The sequence below is a fragment of the Vulpes lagopus genome, chromosome 8 (assembly GCF_018345385.1).
Source record: "Vulpes lagopus strain Blue_001 chromosome 8, ASM1834538v1, whole genome shotgun sequence".
NCBI lineage: Eukaryota > Metazoa > Chordata > Mammalia > Carnivora > Canidae > Vulpes > Vulpes lagopus.
The window spans coordinates 79,987,596-80,006,941 of record NC_054831.1 but is presented as its reverse complement, the minus strand read 5'-3'; the positions used below and the strand labels follow the sequence as shown (position 1 = coordinate 80,006,941).

At 56.2% G+C, this 19,346-nt stretch overlaps 1 protein-coding gene across 1 annotated transcript; it reads left to right on the top strand.

The window, feature by feature from the left end:
* The first annotated feature begins 5,929 nt into the window (after positions 1 to 5,929).
* On the top strand, positions 5,930 to 18,141 carry AKR1E2 (aldo-keto reductase family 1 member E2). The gene is made up of 10 exons (XM_041767908.1): positions 5,930 to 6,037; positions 8,909 to 9,076; positions 10,935 to 11,051; positions 11,207 to 11,284; positions 12,671 to 12,793; positions 14,145 to 14,242; positions 15,882 to 15,954; positions 16,412 to 16,495; positions 17,435 to 17,517; positions 17,764 to 18,141. Exons 1-10 carry the CDS (start codon positions 5,999 to 6,001, stop codon positions 17,804 to 17,806), a joined length of 906 nt encoding a protein of 301 aa, XP_041623842.1. The 5' UTR covers positions 5,930 to 5,998; the 3' UTR covers positions 17,807 to 18,141.
* The last annotated feature ends 1,205 nt before the right edge of the window (positions 18,142 to 19,346 follow it).

Sequence of the window (19,346 nt, the reverse complement as noted above, 5' to 3'; positions counted from 1 at the left end):
ATATCAGAGAAAATGAAATATCATACCTTGGTTCTTTAAGATAATATAGAAAATTCACTTTGCACTTTCAAATTTTGCGTGAAGGCCGCTTGTATCTTATAATGTAATACGCTTCCTTTGAAGATGACATTCTTATGAAAAGGACGTGACAGGTCTGCAGAGGGAGGAGACAGGGCCTTCCCATTCCCCAGGAGGAAGGACCTGGGCCGGGTGTCGGGAGCATCCTGAGACGAGGCAGGTCCCTGCTCCTGCGACACGGGGCTACGAGGCAAGTGGTTTCTGGTGATTCCGGCCTTAGAGTCCTAAGTGTTGCCCTCAGCCCTGAAACGGGTGATGCAAATTGCTTTTCTGGGTTTTTTTTTTTTTTTCGTTTTTGTTTTAAGAATGGTGAGTTAGTAGAATTTAAGAATCCGAGGGAACCTACTCCAAGATGAACAATTCGGGTGCAAATTTTTGTGTGTGTGTCACGGCCCGTCCCTCCTTATAGGATCACCAGTGGAAAGCCCTGCCCCTTCCCTATGTGCAGAGTTCATTTCCCTCCAACACTTTAATTCACCTTTAGCGCCGAGATGGCGTTCAGTCTGATAAGCCCCAGACACAGCCACCCGTGGAGCCCACTGTCGGCTTCATTCCCACGGACACCTGGTCAACCCAGGTCTTAGGCTGAGCACCTCCATTTCCAGCCTGTTGGGGTGCGCTGAGTCCACGTGCACTGTAGTCAATTTACCACCGACGACACTCGTGTGGTCTCCCCTTTTTCATGTGCTTCTCACAAGTGTAGCAGCTTTGAGAAACAAATTATGAACTATTCCTCCGTCCCGGACCCTTTCCAGCTTTAAAACATCTAGTCTGTCACTCGGAGACTTTTTAACTGCACGCACGTGGCCACTGGGAAGACACAGGCCTTAAATTCAAGGCGCGTGTTTGGGTCCGTGCCTCTGGCTGGAGCAAGTCTGCGCCCCTTCCTCTCGTGGCCGGCGCCCTTCATCGGTCCCACAGGTCCCCTTTTATCCAAGGGGGCGATGTTTGAGGATTTGACCTGTGGGTTGGCCAGGGTTTGGGACATAGCGACGACATAGTCCTGCTTATCTTGGGACAAAGACACACCTGAAAGTTGAAAGAAAATTAGCTTTCTTTTTATTTTGTAACAACTTTATTGAGCTGCAACTCAGATGCTGTACATTCAACCCATTCAAAGTCTCCAAGTCAGTGGGCCGTAGTATGATCAGAGTTGTGTCACCATCACCATAATTTTCAAATATTTTTATCACCGGCAAGTGAAACCCTGTACTCATTAGCAGCGTTTTCCCATTTTCCCAGTTCCCCCCGCCCCCGGTCCTAGACAATCGCGACTCTTGTGGTCTCTGTAAGTTTGCCTATTCTAGACCCTTCGTATACCTAGAGTCCTTCAATATGTGGTCCTTCGTGACTGTCATGCCAAGTAGCATAATGTTTTCAAGGTGCATTCATTTTTTTAAAAGATTTTATTTATTTATTCATGAGAGACACAGAGAGAGAGAGGGAGAGACACAGGCAGAGGGAGAAGCAGGCTCCACGCAGGGAACCCAATGCAGGACTTGATCCTGGGACCCCAGGGTCATGGCCTGAGCCAAAGGGAGACGCTCAACCACTGAGCCCCCCAGGAGCCCCCAGGTCCATCCATGTTTGTCGCATTTATCAGTAAATCACTCCTTTTTATGAGAGAACACTTCCTGTTGCATGAATCTACCATATTTTGTCTAGATGGATAGTTGGGATGTTTCCACCCTTGGTTACTCCGAATGATGCTATGACCATTAACGTACACAGATTTTCATGTTTTCGGTTCTCTTGGGCACCTGCCTTGGAGCATAGTTACTAGATTCGTGGTAACTCTACATTTTACTTTTTGGAGAACTACCTGTTTTCCAGAGGACTGCTATTTTATATTTCAATCACCAATTTCTCCCTATCTTCACCAAAACTTCTTTATTATCTGTCTTTTTAATACTAGATGTCCCTGTGCATGTGAAGAGGTATCTCACTGTGGTTTTGATTTGCATTTGCTATGTTTAGCAGTTTTCATGTGTATACTTTCTTTGTATGACCGTTTGTGCATCTTTTTTTTTTTTAAGGATTTATTTATTTGAGGGAGAGATTGGGGAGGGATAGAGGCAGAAAGAATCTCAAGCAGACTCTCCACTGAGCATGGAGCCCGATGTGGTGCTCGGTCTCATGACCCTGAGATCAGACCTGAGCCGAAACCAAGAGTTGGATGTTTTAACCGACTGCACCCCCCGCCCCAGGTGCACCCCTGTATAGCTTCTTTGGGGATTTTGTCATATTCAGATTCTTCCCCTACTTTTCCAGTGAAATGTTTATTTTTATAGTATTGTATTATGGAGGCGTAAGAGTTTAGTCTACATAAGTCTCTCATTAGCAATATTATTTACATATATTTTACGCCATCTGGTGGGTTGTCTTTCTCTTTATTGATACTATCTTTTGATGCAAAGATGTTAAGTTTTATGGAGCCGGTTTACATTTTCTTTTATACTTGTGTTTTTGGTGTCCTCTCTTGAGGACCTATGTTCTCTGCTCAACGGACTCCGAGTCTGGGCAGACACATTACTGGATGTGGCCTCACCCAACAGCCTCGACCAAGCAGGCGCCACCTGAGCCTGCTTTGAGGGAGATGAGGGCTCTCTGCTTCCTTTCCACTGGCCAGAGGCCCATGCGGAAGCTGAGTGCATTGGGTACTTGGGTGGGGGGCTAGTGCCATGGTCACTCCTGCTGAGGCCTTCGATGTGGTTTGAGCACTTAACCCCTCTCTAAAGCCCCCAGCCGGATGCCCTGCCCTTGCAGCAGCTTCCCTGAGCCCCCCTCTGTATACCTTGCTAAAGCCTCCTGTGCTCACACAAGCTCATGGGTCCTGCTGGTGCAACTGGAAACTTCCCCTGGATAGAGAATGTCCAAGGTCATCCCTGTAAGCGGCTGAGCTGCCCTAGATGTGCTGTTTTCATGGAGAGGAAGGGGCCCTGTACTTGACGGGATGAGCACTGGGTGTTATTCTGTATGTTGGCAAACTGAACACCAATAAAAAATAAATTTATTATTAAAAAATAAATAAAAAAAAAAAAAAGGAAGGGGACCTGTGCCTGGAGGGAGCAGGAGAGGCAGGGACAATAGCCCCACAGCGAATAGCCTACAGAGACTGTAATGAGTAGTCTTCTAGATATATCTTTGAAAAATCACGGGGATCCCTGGGTGGCTCAGTGGTTTAGTGCCTGCCTTGGGCCCAGGGCCTGATCCTGGAGTCCTGGGATCGAGTCCTCCATCGGGCTCCCTGCATGGAGCCTGCTTCTCCCTCTGCCTGTGTCTCTGCCTCTCTCTGTGTGTGTCTCTCATGAATAAATAAATAAAATCTTTTTAAAAAGAAAAAGAAAAATCGTGCAAGAATTTCTTTTGGATAAACTCCTAAAGACAGGAGTGCTCAGCCGAGATAGGCACCTATGGGACGCCGATGGGTCTCAGAAGCGGTCGCTCCTCACATAAAAACCTGCCAGTGATGGGCAGTGCCCTCCCACAGCGTTTACATTGTGTGTGCCCTCGGCAGGGGGGCGAGCCCCCCTCACCGTGACAGCCATGTGCACTGTTTCTCCTCGGGACCACTTGTGTTGGGTCTCTGTTCCTTTTAAAACACTGATTTTTGAGAGTTTCTGGCATCACAGGATGTTACACCTTTTCTGGCATCAGGTTTTCTGAGGAATGCTTTAATGCTCTCTGGTTTCTGTCTGCCTTTCCACGGGTGGCATGTTCCTAGTAGCCGGTTGGCCACAGAAGAGCCCACCGTCCCCTTATGGCTCCTGGCTCTCGTGGGACACTCACAGGTGACGGGATTTTGCTTCCAAGGTAAGACGATTTACAGGTGATTCGCAAAAGGTCTGTGAATTCTGCCTTTTTTTGTGTGTGTGACTTCTGTCTTGCTTGCTCTCTCGTTTGTCCCTCTGCCTGTCTGTCTCTCTCTCTCTCTCTCTGGTTCCCATTGCTAGGAACCGAAAGAGGGCTCAGATCGGATCACCGGACTTGAAAGAACTGAGACCTTGTCTAAACTGAATCTGGGGGATCCCTGGGTGGCTCAGGGGTTTAGCGCCTGCCTTTGGCCCAGGGCGTGATCCTGGAGTCGCGGGATCAAGTCCCGTGTCGGGCTCCCAGCATGGAGCTTGCTTCTCCCTGTGCCTGTGTCTCTGCCTCTCTCTCTCTCTCTCTCTCTATGTCTATCATGAATAAATAAATAAATCTTTAAAAAATAATAAATAAGATAAAAAATAAACCTAATCTGACCAACAACCTGTGAATGGGCTCAGAAGTGGGTCCTGCCCCAACAGAGTGTCAGCTGCAACCCCAGCCCGGCCTCCTGGGAGACTTGAGGCAGCGCTTCTGCCCAGCCAAACGGGGATCCTAACCCCCAGATGCGGTGACATAACATTTGTTCTCACAGCAGACACCCAGTATGCCCTTCCAGGGCCAGGTCTGGTCCTGCTTTCGCCTCCCTCTCCCCAGCCCTGCTCTCTCCAGGCGCACTGGCTCCTTCTGGGCATCTCTGCCTGCCTGAGCCTCTGCACCTCTGAGCTCCCCCAGCACACTGTTCCCACACTGTGCAGGGCTGGCTCCACTGGTCTTCCCGGTCACAGCATAAATGCCACCCTGGGGGCCTTTTAGACCTATCGAGGGGCTCCCGGCCCGCCCTCCAGGCCCTGCTTCACTTCCCTGAGCCCTCGGTCTTGTCTCCCCTGTTTCTGTCCATCTCCCACGCTGGGCCGTGAGCTCCTGGAGGGCGGGGACCCCGTGGGCCCTTCGCACTCACACCCCGGGTGACCACAGGGGTACAGCAGCCGAATGCATCAGTGAGAGGGGCTTGGAGTGCCCTTCCGCTGAGAAGCTCATGATGAAGGGTCCAGGTGGGGTCCGCAAGACCCCCGGGGGGGGGGGTCCCTTCCCTGCCCCGCTGGCTCCGCAGCCCCAGGCCGGAACCTAGCAATTAAAACACACCTTGGGGGATCCCTGGGGGGGCTCAGCGGTTTAGCGCCCGCCTTCCGCCCAGGGAGTGATGCTGGAGACCCGGGATCGAGTCCCACGTCGGGCTCCCTGCATGGGGCCTGCCTGTGTGTGTGTGTGTGTGTGTGTGTATCATGAATAAATAAATAAAATCTTAAAACACACACACCTTTGAGGTCATCCGGGCAGTGGGGTTCCCAGGCCCCGGGGCACCAAGGGGCAGGACGTGGAGGCTCTGGAGGGACAAAGAGGACCTCGGATACTCCATGTCCCCCTATTTCCGACCACTCCCTGGGGCTTCCAGTTCACTCCCGAAGCCTGCTCAGCGAGGCCGGGGAGATGACTCCGCCCCCTTCCACCTGCGGCGCCAGCCGGGAGGCTGGTCCTCGCCCCGGGGCGGGGTGGGGCGGGGTGGGGTGCAGCTGGTAGTGCTGTGCCCCATTCTGCACCCCGCAGGTCCTGCTGCCGGGACCCCAGGGAGTAGAAAGCATTTACTGGACCCAGCCAGGTTGTCATCGACGGAGCCCCGAGGCCGACGGACCTCGAGGAGCGCGGGGGCCCTCGATGCCCGCCCCAAGCACGTCAGGTTGCAGGGGAGCAAGGCCTCCCCTCTCCCTGCTGGAGGGAGGCCCTACCCGGGCTCCAGCGCCGGGAGCCGGGGCCTGGCCCAGCCCTGCGGTCCCCGGAACCGGGAACACCAACCAGCCCCCCCTCCCGCCTCCCCGCGGCCGGGCCTCTCCCCCCTCCTCCCTCCCTCCCTCCCTCCCAGGCCCGAGGCCCCAGGCCCCAGGCTCCTGGAGCGCGCAGGCCGGCGCGTGCGCACATCGCCTCCCGGGCTCCCCGGGGGTGGGCGTGTCCCCGGCCGCCAGCCAATCAGGGCCGCCCCTCCGGCCCCGCCCCCCGCGCCCCCGGGGAGCTGCGGCCGCGAGCCCGGCAGTTGCGCGGCGGCGGCGGCGGGAGGATGGAGCGTATCCCGGCCGTGGGCCTGGGCACCTGGAAGGTGAGGCGGCCTCCCCTGCGAGGCCCGCGGGGCCACCCGCCGCCCCGGGGTGGGGGCCACCCCGCATCACACGCCCCTGCGCACCTGCTGGCACCTGTTGGACCCCGCGTTTTATCGTGGGAGGGGCCGGCTGCGGAGGGCTTAGCATCACCCAGGTATAATCCTGCGAGGTGCTCTCCGGCTCCTGCAGACCTAGGGTGCGACTTGCACGGTGGCTGGGGCTCCGCGGCCCCGCCTCGAGCTGTGTGCGCGCGCAGCCAGCGCTCCGCAGGGCTCCGTGCCTCGACTTCCCCGCCTGCCTTTGCTGCACCGTCCTCTGCACAGCAACCAGCGCTAGGAAACCTGCAAAAAAAAAAAAAGCCTGCTTCGGGGGCCATTCCTCTCTGGTGTTGCTGGACCCCAGGTGCACAGAGCTGGGTCGGCCCTGTTCGCCCCTTCCTGACCACCACGCAGAGTCTCGCGTTTGCGCAGTCAGGTCACAGCACTACTATCGATTATCTCTGCTGGCCCCCAAGGGCGGCCTCAGTGACAACCACAGAGACACAGTGGCCTAGGGCAGCATGTGGGTCCCGACGGCTGCATGCAGGGTGCTCGGCTGCATGCAGGATGCTCGGCTGCGTGAAGGGTGCTCGGCTGCATGCAGGGTGCTCCGCTGGGCAACCCTGTCCCATGCCTGGGTCGGGCCCCCTGGGGCTAATCCTTGTGGCTGCACCGAACTCTCAGCCTCAAGCAGGCTACCCTGGGGTATCCTCTGGGTGATGATGGCTGAGGCCCTGAGGGAGCCAGGGAAATGCACAGGGCACCCTGAAGCCTAGGTTGGAAACCTCTCTGGCTGCATTCACCCCAGTGAAGCACAAGGACACCCCAGGTTCAAGATGGCCTTGGGGGGGGGGGTGAGGAAGATAGTTCATTCGGAGTCTGTGGGATCACATTAAATCCATGGATCAATCTGGAGAGAACTGACTTTTTCGTACTAAACCCGGCCTTCTACAAGCATAGTCTATTTCTCTGTTAATACATTGTCCTAGATAGATTGTGTCTGTCAGTGTCTCTTCGTCTGGTTGTACATACAGCTTTCCCTGGAGAGAGCAGACCCTTCATTTGGGGAATTAGTCCTGGATACTGGACGCTCTGTGATACTATTGGAAATGAAACTTCTCTGAAATTATGTCTTCAGCTCATTCACTGTTGATGCATAGGAAAATAATCTTCCCTGGGCCATCTGGCTAGCTCAGTTGGTGGAGCATAGGACTCTGACCTCAGGGTCAGAAGTTGGAACCTCATATTAGGTGTGGGGCCTAGTTTTTTTTTGTTTTTGTTTTTTGTTTTTTTTGCTGTTGTTATGGTTGTTGTTTTAAGTGTGGGTATTCTTTACCAGGTTAAAGAGTTTTCTTTTTTCTTAGTTTACTGAGAGTTGGAATCAGAAATGGGTGTTGAATCTTATCCAACATTGATTGACAACGTGTATTTTTTTAATCTGTTCATGTGGTGAAGTATTATTATGGATTTTCTGATATCAAGCCGTCCTTGGCCATGTCAGATAAACTCAGTCTGGCTGTGGTATGTTCTTTTTCCGTAGTATATTGTTGCGTCCACTTTGCTGTTATTTTACTTAGGATTTTTGGAACGATCGATGAGCAAGATCCATGTGTGACTGTCCTACTAATATTTTTGTCTGCTTTTGATGCCAGGGTTATGCTGGTCTGGTGGAATGAGTTGGGAATATTCTTTCTTTTCCTTTTCTATGAAATATTTAGTGTCAACTTGGGATGATCTCATCCTTGAAAACGTAGAACTCTGTGTTCAACGAATTGCTTCATTTAAAAAAAAAAAAAGATAATTATAAGACAATTCGGCTTTTCTTCTCGAGTAAGTTTCTCTAGGGATTTCTCCCAGTCTTTTCATCTCTGCAAATTGTCAGTTTGTAGTGACCGATAATATTTTCTGCGATTTTGGGTCTCGGTTTAATCTGTATGGCTGTTTTTCATTGAGGTCATTAAAAAAAAAAATTGGTGCTGTCAGTCTCATCAGAAGTTTGTCCACCTTACTAAGGTTTTTCAGAGACCTAGCTCTGGCTTTGTTGATCTTCTCCGCCGTGTCTTTATTGGATGTTCGTTCTTGTTCTCACATTTTCCCTCCCCTTCTCATTTCTTGGTGGTTCGTTTCCCGACTTGGGGTGGATGCTGCTTCATTAGCTCTCAGCGCCTCTGAATGCTGCTCGTGAGTGAAGACCTGGCGCGGGGGGTTCCGTGAAGGTCGAGCGAGCAGGTGCTCTGAGAACCACGAAGCCCTTGGGGGACGCCCGTCGTGAGCCCTCCCCGGGCTCCTTCCTCCGCTTCAGCCCCTTTGCTTGTTGAGCAGCCCCGTCCACAGGGAGCGTTTTTCTGATGAAAGCCCTACTGTGCCTGTGGGTTTGGGGAGCTCCTCCGCGGGGGGTGGGCTATCTTCGAGCGAGTGTACCCCTGTTTGCCTTTCCCCCTGGCCTTCTGGTCTTCCCAGGTAGGGGCTGAATCCACACCTTCTCCTTTACTATTATGTCTATTATGTCTCCTTTACTATTATGTCTCCTTTACTATTATGATGCCTCCTCCGTGTCTTTATTCCTCTGCTGGTTCAGGAGGCACAGCAGAGGATGTGGCTCCCTGATTTGCAGGCACCAAAAATACCTACAGAGTTTTCCCGAACAAGTCGAGGAGCTGGAACTTAGAGGCTTGGGAGCCGCCCTGACTCCCACGGGCCCTGATTGCAAGGCCAGCCCACGCTGGCGCGGGTGCGGGGACCTGACCCAGGTGCCGGGACCTGACCCGGGTGCGGGGGAGCAGCGGCCGTGTCCTGAGTGCGAGCGTTCCTTCTGTCGTGCTCCTTTCGCAGGCGGCCCCGGGGGAGGTGGCCGAGGCCGTGAAAGTGGCCATCGACGCGGGATATCGGCACTTCGACTGCGCTTACTTGTACCACAACGAGAGCGAGGTCGGAGCTGGGATCCACAGCAAGATCACGGAGGGCGTGGTGAGGCGGGAGGACCTGTTTATCGTCAGTAAGGTAGGACGTCGCAGGGTGTAGACCCCGGTGTAGACCCCGCAGGGCTTGGGGGGCAGGAGAGCCGACCTAGTGTGTGGAGGGTTTTCTGGGCCCCGGGGAGCTGAGCAGGACGCGCGTGCTGGGACTGGTGCAGGGGAAGGCGCCCAGGATGGCGTGACAAGCAGAGGGGACACGTGGGCAGAGCACGCGGTGGGGACAGGTACAGGGACCTGGAAGATGCTTGGCGTTCCTGGACCGGGAAATGAGGCTGCAGCGGGGGACAGGCTGCATCCCGGGGCCCCAGCTGCCTGTGAATCAGGGGCTCGCTCTTGTTCCCCACAGAGGAGCACCGTTGCAGGTGTTTAAGTAGGGAGCTCATATGGTGGAGCAGCGAGACTTGTGTCGGATCAGGCAATTGCAGCCACCGAGAGGTGCAGGGACACCTGGGGGGCTCAGCGACTGAGCGGCTGCCTTTGGCTCAGGATGTGACCCCGGGGTCCCAGGATCAAGTCCCACATCAGGCTCCCTGCGTGGAGCCTGCTTCTCCCTCTGTGTGTCCGCCTCTCTGTGTGTCTCTCATGAATAAATGGATAAAATCTTTTTTTAAAAAAGAAGGAAAGACAGGTGCATTTGCTCAGGAGGCCGGAGACCCTGGCCGCCGTGTGGGTGGGAGAGGAGGGCAGCCCGGACTTGGGAGACAGGGGGCCCGGGGGACAGCCGTGCGGGCCACTGAGGGGCAGACGCGGGCAGCGCACAGTCCAGAGCGCTTTAGCTGTTGACTCTGATGCGGGGTGTCAGGACCTTGAGGCCAGAGCCCCAGCCCTCACGCCAGGTGTCCCTGAGCTCCGAGGCACTGGGCAGTCACTGGGTGGCACGGGCTCACGGCGTCCTTGCATGTAAAGCCAGCCTCGGGATCTGATCATCTCAAGTACTTTCCAGGCCCGATGTCCATAGCTGCAGGACGCACTGCTGCTCCTGTGTTAGTGTCACTGTCCTGCGTGACTCTGCGACTCGTCAGGTCCCAGAGAGCTGGAGAGGCCTCGGTGTGTCCCTGGCGGGGTTCAGAGAGCTCCCCTGCTGGTCCAGGAGGGGTTGCCAGGCCAGCCCCCAAACCCGGGCACAGGTTTCTCCGGGGCGCAGCAGAGCCGGCAGGGCAGATGTGCTCCTCACCCTTGACATTTGGAAATGCAAGTTTTTTACAGAAATCACTCTGTATGCTCACCGTCTAGAAGGCACCGTTATTTATTCACAGTACATTCCTCCCTTTTTTGTGTTTTCCTGCCTTTCTGTCAATACCCGGTGTTTCTGGATTCTCTTTCTATCTTCCAGTCTTCTTTCTGGAACACGTATCTGTCTTTTCTTGCTGTGTCGGAGGCCCCAGACGGGCCTCGTTGCGGTCACTACGACACGGCGGAGCGGGAAGTAATGGGAGGCAGATCCAGGGGCGGGGCTGGAAGTATCCAGGTCAGGACAGGGCGGCTGGACACCCGCCCCACCTCACCCGCGGCCACGCGGCCTTCCCAGCCAGCGCTGACTTAACGGGAGACCCAGTGAGTGAGTCAGACGGTTCGCGCCCGCCCTTCTGCTTGCAGGCGTTTGGGTTGATTTTCGTCTGGTCCCAGTGGATCCCCGTAAGCAGGCAGCCCTCCCACAAATCGCTCCCCGTGCTGCCAACTTCCCTGCTTCCCCCTACTCAGGCAGCAGGGGCCCCGTTTTGGAGATCCGTCCCCGAGGGAGCCCCATGGACCATCCGAGGCCGAGTCACCACCTCGTGTTGATTGCCGCCTGGTTGCGGATGTTGTCCACCTTCCCGCTGCTGGAATCGTGGGGCACAGGGCAGCTGTGGTGCTAACATGGGTGTCCTTCCTCCCGCCGGCAGCTCTGGTGCACCAGCCACAAGAAGTCGCTGGTGAAGGCGGCATGCACCAGGAGTCTCACAGCCCTGAAGCTGGACTACCTGGACCTCTACCTCATGCACTGGCCCATGGGCTTCAAGGTAACGTCCTGGAGGCGCTGGCTTCCTGCTCACGGCCGTTGGGTGGTGCAGAGAGCTTGGGCCAGCAGCAGGGCCGGGGTCCCCGGGCCGCGTGGGCCACACGCGCACGTTCACTTGCCGGCAGTTCCCCATTGGCTCCCTCCTCTGCCTCACAGTCCGGGGAAGAAGACGTGCCCCTGGACCGCAGCGGCATGGTCATAGCCAGTGACACGGACTTCCTGGACACCTGGGAGGTGAGCCATCGGCTGGCGGGGGATCGCGAGCTTGCTGGTTCAGGTACACTGGCTGTGTGCCCAACGCACGGGTGTGCGGCGTGAACGGGGGTGCACACCTGACTCAGCGGCCACCTGCTTCCGTAGCTTGGGCTGCCTCCTCTCGCCGACGCATCCGTCTGAGCGACAACTAGGGCAGGCCTCCGGTACTCTCAGTGTCCGCTTGTTTCTTGATTAGGAAACAGCGCGTGGTCATGACGGAAACACAGAAGAGGATAGAAATAAAACTTAAGAATCCATTTCCCCATTACCTGGTGGGGCCCCATCGGGCTCTTTTGTAGTTGCCGACGGCTTGTCGGTAACCGCTCGTTGGAGAAGCTGGAGGGATGGGGTGCAGCTCTGCAGGCTGCTGCTGGAGCCCGGACGGAAAGGGGGGAGGAGGCCTCAAGTACAGCAGCGAGTGCGGGAGCGGGGGGTTCCCCGCTGGCCTGCTGACCCAGCACGTGTGATCTTGCACACTGATGTGGGGTAGAGGCGTGGGAAGCAGGCGAGTTCACACCGAGTTCAGGGAGAGGAGTGGGAACCGGCCTTCGAGGACCAGGTGGGGTGAGGGGCACACAGATGGGGAAGCGCGCCCCCCAGACTACCCTCTCCCCCCATTTCTTTTAAACGGGAATCAGTGAAAGGGATTAGCAGCAGGGCCTGGACTATCAGGGCCAGTGTCCGGGGGTCCCCGGCCCTTTCTGTCCCAGGGCACTGCCTCTCTGGAAAGCCGTGGGTTAGAGTCTGGGCGGTCTCGGCAGCACGAGTGGAGTTCTGGATGCTGCTGCAGCGTGCAGGCAGGAGCTGGTGTCTGCTCGCTGGCCGCCTGCCCGTGGCCACTCGGGACTTTTGCCGCCGCTGTCCCCTGCACCGGGCCACACTCCGCCTCAAGCAGAGGGCCAGCAGGACAATGATGGCACCTCATGGTGCTCAGGAGGTCCATAACCTGGGTAGAGAGGGAGGCGAGCCAATGGTCAGCATCGCACATCCTCGCAGACATCGCATCAGCAGGTAGTCAGAGTAAGAGGAGTAACGATACCTAACGTGCTGCTCGTTCAGGAGATTTGGGCCCTGAGCTGAATGCTAGGTGCGTGTTGTTGGATGGAATCTTAAGACAATCCTGTGGTGAGGACAGGCTTGTCCCCACTTTGCAGGTGGGGACGTTGAGGCTCCGTGCGGTCATAAACACGTGCCCCAGGCCCCCCAGCCGGGGAGCGGTGGAAGTGGAGTAGGCGCTGGAGGCAGAAATGCCCGTGGGACGTCGGGTGGGATCCGCAGAAGTCTGGGGTGGGTGGAGTGGGTTCAGCGCAGTGTGCAGAGGCGTGCAGGGCGTGGAGCATCCGCGGGACCCTGTGTTCTCTCTAGGCCATGGAGGACCTGGTGGTCATGGGGCTGGTGAAAGCCATCGGGGTGTCAAACTTCAACCACAAGCAGCTCGACAAACTTTTGAACAAACCCAACTTGAGATTCAAGCCAATCACTAACCAGGTGAGGCTTGAACAGCTGGCTCTGCAGCTGCCCCATCCGCGTGAGTAAGCTGGGAACGGGAGGGGGCGGTGCAAGGTGGGCCTTCCCCTCCCGGAGCTGCAGAGTGGTGCCGTGGGGAGCAAGTCGGCCGGGAGCGGACACCGAGGCAGGAGAGCCTGGGGGACGGCGGGTGCCCTGGGGAGGCAGGGCGCGGGCGGAGCTGGGTTTGCTCTGTGCAGAGGCGGCAGAGGGTCCTGGCGAGCCATCCTCCCTCACCCACGGTGCTGCCCAGGCCTTCCATGCACCAGGCTGGCTCGTGAGCAAAGGGCATTTTTGCAGTAATTCACTTTACCTGAACGGTTGCACAGCGTCACGGACGTCCACAAAGCGCGCACATGACCCTGGGACTCGATGACTTCTCCTGAGCCTCGGCGCGCTCCGTGCCCGGCATCCAGGCACAGAAACAGCGTGACCGCCGCCCGCCAAGGGCAGCTGCTGTGCTGATTACTGACGGCACCGAGCCGCTTTTGAACGTAGTCAGTGAAGTGACGCGTGACGTACTCTGCTGCGTCTGGCTTTCCACAGTGTAGTTGTCAGATGCGTCCACGTTCACGTGTGGTCATCCACCGTTCCCATCTCTGCGTGGCATTCCGCGACGTAAATACAGCACAGGGTAGTTACCCATTCTGGCGTGGATGGGCCCTTGGGTAGTTTCTGGTTTGGGGACGTTAAGCATAGAGCATCAGATTCCTTTTTTTACAACGAATTTCTGGGGCACCTGGGTGGCTCAGCTGTTGAGCATCTGCCTTCTGCTCAGGGTGTAACTCTGGGGTCCCGGGATCGAGTCCCGCATCGGGCTCCCTGCATGGAGCCTGCTTCTCCCTCTGCCTGGGTCTCTGCCTCTCTCTCCGTGTCTTTCAGGAATAAGTAAATAAAATCTTGAAAAAAAATATACCCTTCCTATCATGTGGGTACAGGAAAGGGCATCGCTCGGTGAGTCTCCGCAGGTGAGCGTGCTCAAGCGGTCAGCACCCAGACCAGGAAGCAGAACAGCCTCTGCCTTCTGGAAGCTCCCTGGCTGCCACCCACGGAGCAGCCACTGTCCCCACGTGAGGCACGAGAGTGCCACAGGCTGGAGCGGAAATACAGGCCCAGAGGGGGCACCTCACCGGGCAGGGGCCGTCGGAGCGCCCAGGGAGCATGGGAGCCCTCCTGCCCATTCCCAGGGGCCTGTCACCCCACGGGGACGGAGGCCTGCGCCTGGGGACAGGCCTGTGGCTCCTCTGGGGCAGAGCCGACCGTGAGCGCGTGCCCTGTTTCCTGGCGGCCTGTCGGTCCCAATCCCCCTGGTAAGGTGTGACTCTCTCTGTAGATCGAGTGCCACCCGTATCTCACCCAGAAGGAGCTCATCGGGTTTTGCCAGTCCAGACAGGTGTCCGTGACCGCGTACCGGCCCCTTGGCGGTTCCAGGTAGGGGTGCGTCGCGGGTGGTGGCACGTGGGGCTCTAGCAGGGAAGAATTCGGGTGGTTGGCAGGGGCTCTCTGAAGGAAGGGGAGGCTCGTCCGGCCCCCCCACCGACCCCAGCTGTGTGCCGTGCTCCCTCCACCTGCTAAGCTAACGAGCCCCCTTGGCCGCTCGCACCACCCGGACCAGACACCTGCACGTCCTCCAGGCCATTCTGCCTCAGGGCCGGGTCTGTCTCGATCTGTGTTCCTGCCACCCCTGCCGTAGTTAAGCGGGCGCTCTCCCCACTAATTCTCGCTAGTTCTCGCAGCCTCCTGGCTCAGGCCGGGATTTCGCGCTTTGCACCCACTGTCCCCGAGGTACCAGACGGGGCGGCTCAGTAGAATCAGGTCACCTTCCTGCTGGAAAACCCTTCCGTTCTTGGCTTGGCCTCGAAGTCCCACTGGTCTGGCCTCTGCGTGCTTCTGGCCTCGGTTCTTCCCCCAACAAGTGCGCTCGCCCAGCACTTGACACCACACGGGGCTCCCGGGAAGGAGCGCTGTCTTTCCGGGCTCTGTGCCCCTCACGTGCTGTTCTCTTTACCTTGAGATCTTGCTCGGACCCTTTTTTTTTCTTTTTAAATCTGGCTAACTCAGATTTCTGATACACGGTTTATTTCTGTGTCACCTCCTCCAGGAAGCCCCCCACACTCCCCGTATCCCGGTTTGTCCATAGCCCTCGTCTCACGGTCTTGTCATTAATTCCTGTCCCCACTTGTCAGAGCTGCTCGAGTGCAGGGATAGCATGTGATTTGTGACTCTCCTCCACCCCCGGCTCGGTGCCTGGGACAGACCAGGGGCCCAGGAGGGCTGGAAGCATTTGACTCTAAATACCTGTGTGTGTGTGTGTGTGTGTGTGTGTGTGTGTGTGTGTGCGCGCGCGCGTGCGCGCGTCTGCCATGGGAGGTGGGCACAGGTGTCTGAACGCGGTAGTTGCTGGAAGGCCAGGTCGTATCGTGCAGATGAGCGTGGGGTCCCAGGGCCGCCCAGGGGAGGGAACCAGCTGAGTGCTGGGCCCGCGACAGGTGAGATCAGCTGGTCAGTTCCTCCAGGAGGCTCTGAGCACTGTCTGTAGAGCCGCTTAAGGAGTGGTAGCCGAGGAAACGCCTCTCCGGAGTGGTTAGGGCCTCTCCCTGCGGGACGCGGGCCCAGGGGTGGCGCCAGGCCGTAGCCTCGGGGTCTCCGCACTAGACCTTCCGCGTGTTCCCGGGCTCAGGCTCGTGTGGGCCCTGAGTTGAGCTTTCTGAGATTGCCAGCAGCAGCAGCAGTCTAGATGCCACTGCAGGCCCCACGGTGAGCGAGGTCAGACAGCCCGTAGACGTCACACCAGGCCATGGGCCCTCCGATGGTGCCACCTCGTCCTCGAGGAAACACCACATATCCACCAAGACCAGCAGTGTGTCCAGCTGTCTCCTGGGAAGTGTCAGCCGGTGGGGTCGGGGTGGGGAGCGCTTCCGTCCCGTTTACCATCCCCGCAGTGAGCAGCTGTAGCGATCAGACGAAAATAAATCTCGGTTTTGCCCTCTGGAGGAAGTAGCGGGGTTTTCAAAGCCAGGAGCATGCACACTGGACCCCCTAACCCCCTGCCCGGCCCTGCTCTCTCTAGTGAGGGCGTAGACCTGATGGATGACCCTGTGATCCAGAGGGTGGCGCAGAAGCACAACAAGTCCCCGGCACAGGTAGGAGGGGCTGGGCGGGCCTGCTTCCTCTGGGGGCTGAAATGGGCAAGGACGGAGGACAGGAGCCCCTGGCCAGGCCCCCACGCTTCACCAGCACGTGCTGCCCTCCCCTCCACCCTGCACACCAGCGAGTGGAACAGGAAAGGCCTTCCCACCGGCTTCCTTGCTCTGACGTCCAGGGTCGAGGCGTTGGGCACATCCGTGGGATCTCATTAAGTCAGAGAGGTCTCCGCGGGCCAGTGGCGGTCATTACATACACATTGGGAAAACCTTCCAGAAAATACTGGTGTGGGTTCGTAAAGGACTTTGGAACAGAAAAGCTTTGTGATTAAAAGCTGCCCCTGACTTTTGGACTTTTTCACTGTACGATATGCTGTAAACTGCGTGAGAAACCACCAACTCCGTGGAATCTCCTCCCTGTGTCTGATATTAGACTTTTTTTTTTTTATTCCTGCAGATTTTGCTCCGATTTCAGATCCAGAGGAATGTGATCGTAATTCCCAAATCAGTCACCCCCAAGCGGATTATTGAGAATATCCAGGAAAGTGCTTCTCTTCTTTTAGGCAGAGGGCTTGGGAACACATGCAGCTAGCGGGGGTCGGCCACCTCGCGCACAGGCCCTGCTGGCTGTGATGCAGCGGGCGCGCAGGGTGAAGCTGCGGCCACAGCCCGAGGAACCCGAGGGTGTGACAGTGCCCAGCCTGGGAGCTGAGACGGGAGTGGGGAGGCGAGAACAGCCAGGCACCTACCCGCCGACCCCACCAGAACTGAGCCCAGCCACCCCCCCGGGCCCCTGCCCCCCTCCAGCCACAGCTGCTAGGGACCCCGAGTCCCTGGCTTCCCCTGGGCTGTGGTGGGGCCTCTCCTGTGGGCAGAGGCCGAGCCCGAGGCCACTCCACCTTCTCTCCCAGCCCCTCAGCTGCAACCAGGGTCGGCCCTCCTGGGAGAAAAGCTATTTCTGGAGCGGGTCATAGTCCTCAAGTATGTTAGGAGCCAAAGGGTGGGCGGGGCAGGGACAGTGCAGCTTAGAGCTTGGCTTCAGAGGGAACAGATGCGAAGAGGACCCTGCATTCTGAACACTGTCGGAGTGGCTGGTCCCGGGGATGAGTGTCCTCCTAGCTGGTAGGGTGGGAGGCACAAATGTTTTTGGGTTTTGTTTTTTTTTTGAGCAGTGGGAAAGCTTTGCTGCACCCCTTCACCGTCCCAGGGTGTCCCATACTCCCAGGGGGTGAGTGCAGTACCCCCCGACGACTTTCCAGGGGCTCCCAGCCGGCCCCGAGACATCCAGCGGCAGGCCAAGGCCCGCGGCCCACATGCGTGTGGGAAGGCCAAGGCTCTGGGGAAGACCCGGGGGCCACAAGCACCGTTCGCCCTCCGCTTTGTGTCCCCGAGAGGCCTGGCACGACACTTGGCAGGTAGCACATGCTCGACAAAGTGCTCCCTGACCTGACTTTGCCGTGAACATCTGTATTGGCTGCAGGTGTTCGACTTTAAATTATCAGAACAGGACATGAATGACATCCTCGGCCTGGACAGGAACTTGCGGCTGTGCACATTACCCATGTAAATACGTCTCCTTTACTTCCTTTCAAAATAGGGGGATTGGTTCCTGAATCGGTGTTGATTATATATGTTTTAGGTTAATTAAGCCTTCTCATAACTCCTAAGTCTTTTCTGTTTGAGGCTGTGCCCCTGAGCGAATCCAAAGACTAATTTGGTACATCGGGGACCTTGAAAGTGCACAACTGTGTCTCTTAGAATGTTTCTCTTAAAGAGAATAAGCATTTGATTTGTTTTCCTGTTTTTCAGAGCTGTAAACCACAAGGACTATCCTTTCAACATATACTTCTGAGCATGGCTTCCCTCTTCTTCCTCCTGCCCGGGCGGACGGATCCACGAGGCCCGAACCACCAGCCTCTGCCCTGGGCTGCCAGGGAGGGGACGGGAGGGACGGGGCTTGATTCGGGTGGATTCCCACCTGGAAGGGCAGCTGAGCTCCCTGAGAAATTCATACGGTTCAGATGGTCTCTGTGATGGAAAGGGAGAGGGTGATCCTCTCCACAGAGAACCCTCAGTCCTTTGAGCACAGTGTGATGGGATTTTACAAGACAATGTGGCCTGTACTCTCAAAAAAAAAAAAATGATTGTATTATGGAAATATTTAGATAAATACAAGAGTTGAGACCATGCCATGATGAGTCTCTGTCACTCGGCCCCACTGCAGCCCTGGGCCTGCCTCACATCCCCTGTGCTCCCCTGTGCCGGCCAGCACCCGCCCCCCCCCCCAACGATTTTAAAGCAAAATCCTTACCTTGACACATCCAAAGAAAACGGGGCTGAAGTGGGAGATGTCTCAGGTCAACAGAGAGGCGTTTTTCTTTCTCCACATAGTGGAAACCCCAGCTCAGAGAGGACGCTCGGTGCCCAGGCCGTCCACACTCTGCACAAGGAAGGGCATTAGGGAGCGTATCCACGCAGGCCCATTCAGGGCAACGTGTTGCTCATCTCACGAGGGGTCACCTCAGCACTATTGGGGCCACTCGTGTTAAAGCTGCTATAAATTATGCGAGACTTCAAAGGCTCATTTTCATGAGTTAATTGGCAGGCATCTCCCTGTTTGCAAGTGTAAGAAAAATTCAACACAATTGGCTAATAGTACTTTTTATTAACATTTACAGAATTTTCCTGGGTTACAAAGTAATTCGACCAAATTCACAATGCAAAGAACTGAGAGGAGCTCAACTAGATAAAGTAAAAAAGGCCTTTTATAAAAGAGCAGTATCTAGGAAAACTCCTCTTTCTAGTAGATCCTTGTGGTCTTTGCCCACGTCTATGACATGCAGATAGGGGCGCCTGGGTGGCTCAGTCGGTTGAGTGTGGGACTCTTGGTTTGGACTCAGGTCATGATCTGAGGGTGGTGAGGTCGTGGGGCTCTGCGCCTAGTGAGCGAGGAACCTGCTTCTCTCTCTCTCTCTGCCCCTCCCCACGTATGCTCACTCTTCTATCAATCTTTAAAAAATATATCTAATAAATGGGCATAAACACTTCACAAAACCTGCCACATAGCATACATAATTTGTAACTCGCTTTTTAAAAAAGTGTAGGGGCGCCTGGGGGGCTCAGGTGGTTAAGCTGCTGCCTTCAGCTCAGGACGTGATCTCTGGGTCCTGGGTCATGTCAGGCTCTCTGCTCAGCGAGGAGTCACTGACCCTCCCCCCGTCCCTCCTCCCCACTCCCCACTTGTGCTCTCTCTGTAAATAAATAAAATCTTCAAAAAATTAAACATGCACAAACGTACATACCGGATGTACAGTTGATGCAACCGTTCACTTAATATTTTGACCAGTTTCAGCCGGTCATCCATCTCCGGCCTAATGTAAATGACTTCCACA